Consider the following 3,153-nt stretch of genomic DNA (forward strand, 5'->3'; position numbering starts at 1 on the left):
GATACGAAACGGAGCCTGTGCATACCACAAAAACAGAATTCAGAGGTTTACATGCCACAGTAGCCCATCTCCGGGGTACAAGCTTTCTCAGGTTTTTGTAAAACAGGATTTGATGTTTACATGTCAACACAAAATAAATACTTCAGTATCCCGAGTAACGGAATATTGATGTAAACGTGGTCAGTGGCTTTAACGTAGATCCAATCTTGGGATTTGTCAACCAGCAGCAAAGATACAAATAAATTATATATTTGAAATCCAAAAGATTAGGAACTGTGAACCACATTCCCTTTTACTACAAATTGCAATGGCAACTAACACTGTTCTCAACCAGCAAGCCAAAGGTAGACATTAAACACAGTATTTCAAAACACAAGGAGGCACTTTTAAAGGTACAATATTTTATTGTTTTACAAGTAATGCAGGGTAGCATGAGCAGCAGCAACTCTCTGTCCGACGCAAAAGCATACAGTGGAAGCTTAAAGTGTCAGCAACAACTCAGAATTGTTATCCAAAGGATGAATCTACCATTGCAATTCTGTTGATAGATGATTAGTACAAAGGATTTCAAAATCAGAACGCAGTTCAGATGACTGTAAAAAAATGTACATGACATTGCATCCCAGTAGCTGTTCCCTTGTGGTGGGGTTCCTTTAGCAGGTTGTCAGTTTTTAGCAGGTGGGGATATGCTTGGTTCAGAGATGCCAACGTCACTACGGTCCTTGAGAGCATCTCCGCTATCAAAAAGGTATAACCTCCCCAGTGGTGTGGCAGGTTTGGGAGTAGACAGTTTTGCCATTCTCATACACCGATTTGTAACTATATTGGGATGAGAATTGGCTGTTCAAAGATGCTGCCTTGAACGCTGCTGGAGCTGACACATTGGGTGCTTTCATTGTCACCGTCAGACCCAAAATCCTGAGAAACATCACTGCTGCTAAAATCCATGTTGCTTGAGGAGTTGAACAGGAGGGCCAAGGCCTGTGGCTCCTGCCGAGGCAAGGTGGCCTGTGGCTCCTGCCGAGGCAAGGTGGCCTGTGGCTCCTGCCGAGGCAAGGTGGCCTGTGGCTCCTGCCGAGGCAAGGTGGCCTGTGGCTCCTGCCGAGGCAAGGTGGCCTGTGGCTCCTGCCGAGGCAAGGGCGCCTGTGGCTCCTGCCGAGGCAAGGTGGCCTGTGGCTCCTGCCGAGGCAAGGTGGCCTGTGGCTCCTGCCGAGGCAAGGGCGCCTGTGGCTCCTGCCGAGGCAAGGGCGCCTGTGGCTCCTGCCGAGGCAAGGGCGCCTGTGGCTCCTGCCGAGGCAAGGGCGCCTGTGGCTCCTGCCGAGGCAAGGGCGCCTGTGGCTCCTGCCGAGGCAAGGGCGCCTGTGGCTCCTGCCGAGGCAAGGGCGCCTGTGGCTCCTGCCGAGGCAAGGGCGCCTGTGGCTCCTGCCGAGGCAAGGGCGCCTGTGGCTCCTGCCGAGGCAAGGGCGCCTGTGGCTCCTGCCGAGGCAAGGGCGCCTGTGGCTCCTGCCGAGGCAAGGGCGCCTGTGGCTCCTGCCGAGGCAAGGGCCCCTGTGGCTCCTGCCGAGGCAAGGGCCCCTGTGGCTTCTGCCGAGGCAAGGGCCCCTGTGGCTTCTGCCGAGGCAAGGGCGCCTGTGGCTTCTGCCGAGGCAAGGGCTCCTGTGGCTTTTGAACAAGATTCCACACTTGAGGCATTGTGGCCGGTTGCTTCAGCTAAGGCATTTGGGCCAGTCGTGACGCTTGATGAAGCATTGTGGCCAGTTGCTTCACCTAAGGTATTTGGGCCAGTCGTGACGCTTGCTGAGGCATTATGGGTGGCCGCTTGCGTGGCACTGTGTCCAGTTGCTTCACCTAAGGTATTTGGGCCAGTTGTGACGCTTGATGAAGCATTGTGGGTGGCTACTTCTGCTGCTGAGGCACGGGTTCCGGTTGCTCCACCTAAGGTATTTGGGCCAGTCGTGACACTTGCTGAGGCATTAAGGGTGGCTGCTTCACCTGCCGAGGCACGGGAGCCGGTAGCTTCCGCTGCATTGTGGCTAGTTCCTTTTAATTGATTTTGGGGAATATATCTATAATTACCTACAAAAGAAAATAATTTCAAATCTTAAAATGCCAGCATGTGAAGTTCTGCCATTTATACAGTGTTACTTTTACTGAATTAAAATTTGCAGAACAAAACATACCTTTAGGTGGAGGATAACAGGTTATCCCTCCAATTAGCAGGCAACAAATCCAAGAAATTCTAAATAAAAATAAAAACATCCTAGTCAGTTAAATACAGCTACCTGTAAAACATGGAAGACAAGGGAAACAAACTACAGCCATACAACTTACCTCAAAGACAATTCAAAACTCACAGCCATTTTTCTCATCAAACCTCAGTATTCAGAACTAATGGTAGCCAGAAGCCTTACCAGGAGATCCCTAATAACGTATCTGGTTGTCTTTTTAGCTGTGCCTTACAAAGGAATCATAGACCCTTCTAATCTGGCTGGTTAATTAAGTACATCTGCAAGCCACTGAACATAATTTCCATTGGTCCAATTTCCCAATTGAGATTAGGTGTGCTTGATTTCATTCAGCTGGTGTGCTGGAGGGTTTGCGCATCATGGACAAATCCAATGGTTTTAAAGGGTGAACTCTACCTACCCATTGCACTGGGTGAGCTTAATCAAGTGCACCTTTATTTCATGCTAATTAAGATCCTGCCAGGGGCTTTTGCAGGTGCAACCTCAGTGGTCTGGTAGAAGTGTGTTGTGCAAGAATATATTTTAGATTTTTTAAAGTAGCCTCACTTTGCCTTGATGACAGCTTTGCACACTCTTGGCATTCTCTCAACCAGCTTCATCTGGAATGCTTTTCCAACAGTCTTGAAGGAGTTCCCACATTTGCTGAGCACTTGTTGGCTGCTTTTACTTCACTCTATGGTCCATGTCATTCCAAACCATCTCAATTGGGTTGAGGTCGGGTGATTGTGGAGGCCAGGTCATCTGATGCAGCACTCCATCACTCTCCTTCTTGGTCAAATAGACTGTGTTGGGTCATTGTCCTATTGACCTATTGTCCTATTGAAAAACTAACAATAGTCCCACTAAGCGCAAACCAGATGGGATGGTGTATAGCTACAGAATGTTGTGGTAGCCAGTGTACCTTGAA

The 3,153-nt window shown here is 49.3% G+C and overlaps 1 protein-coding gene across 4 annotated transcripts; it reads right to left on the reverse strand.

The window, feature by feature from the left end:
- Positions 1–384: 384 nt before the first annotated feature.
- On the reverse strand, positions 385–2,579 carry LOC139544474 (basic salivary proline-rich protein 2-like). Of its 4 annotated transcripts, none has more exons than XM_071351633.1 (4): positions 2,332–2,579; positions 2,181–2,239; positions 1,144–2,076; positions 385–981 (listed from the first exon to the last, which is right to left on the reverse strand). In XM_071351633.1, the coding sequence occupies exons 3-4, from the start codon at positions 1,690–1,692 to the stop codon at positions 820–822; spliced, it is 711 nt and encodes a 236-aa protein (XP_071207734.1). In that variant the 5' UTR covers positions 1,693–2,076; positions 2,181–2,239; positions 2,332–2,579; the 3' UTR covers positions 385–819. The 4 variants fall into 4 exon arrangements, with proteins under 4 accessions (XP_071207734.1, XP_071207709.1, XP_071207725.1 ...); XM_071351608.1 differs by having other exon boundaries at positions 385–1,062; positions 1,232–2,076; positions 2,332–2,477; XM_071351624.1 differs by having other exon boundaries at positions 385–1,017; positions 1,178–2,076; positions 2,332–2,477.
- Positions 2,580–3,153: the final 574 nt, after the last annotated feature.

Source organism: Salvelinus alpinus, chromosome 2, assembly GCF_045679555.1.
Source record: "Salvelinus alpinus chromosome 2, SLU_Salpinus.1, whole genome shotgun sequence".
Taxonomy (NCBI): domain Eukaryota; kingdom Metazoa; phylum Chordata; class Actinopteri; order Salmoniformes; family Salmonidae; genus Salvelinus; species Salvelinus alpinus.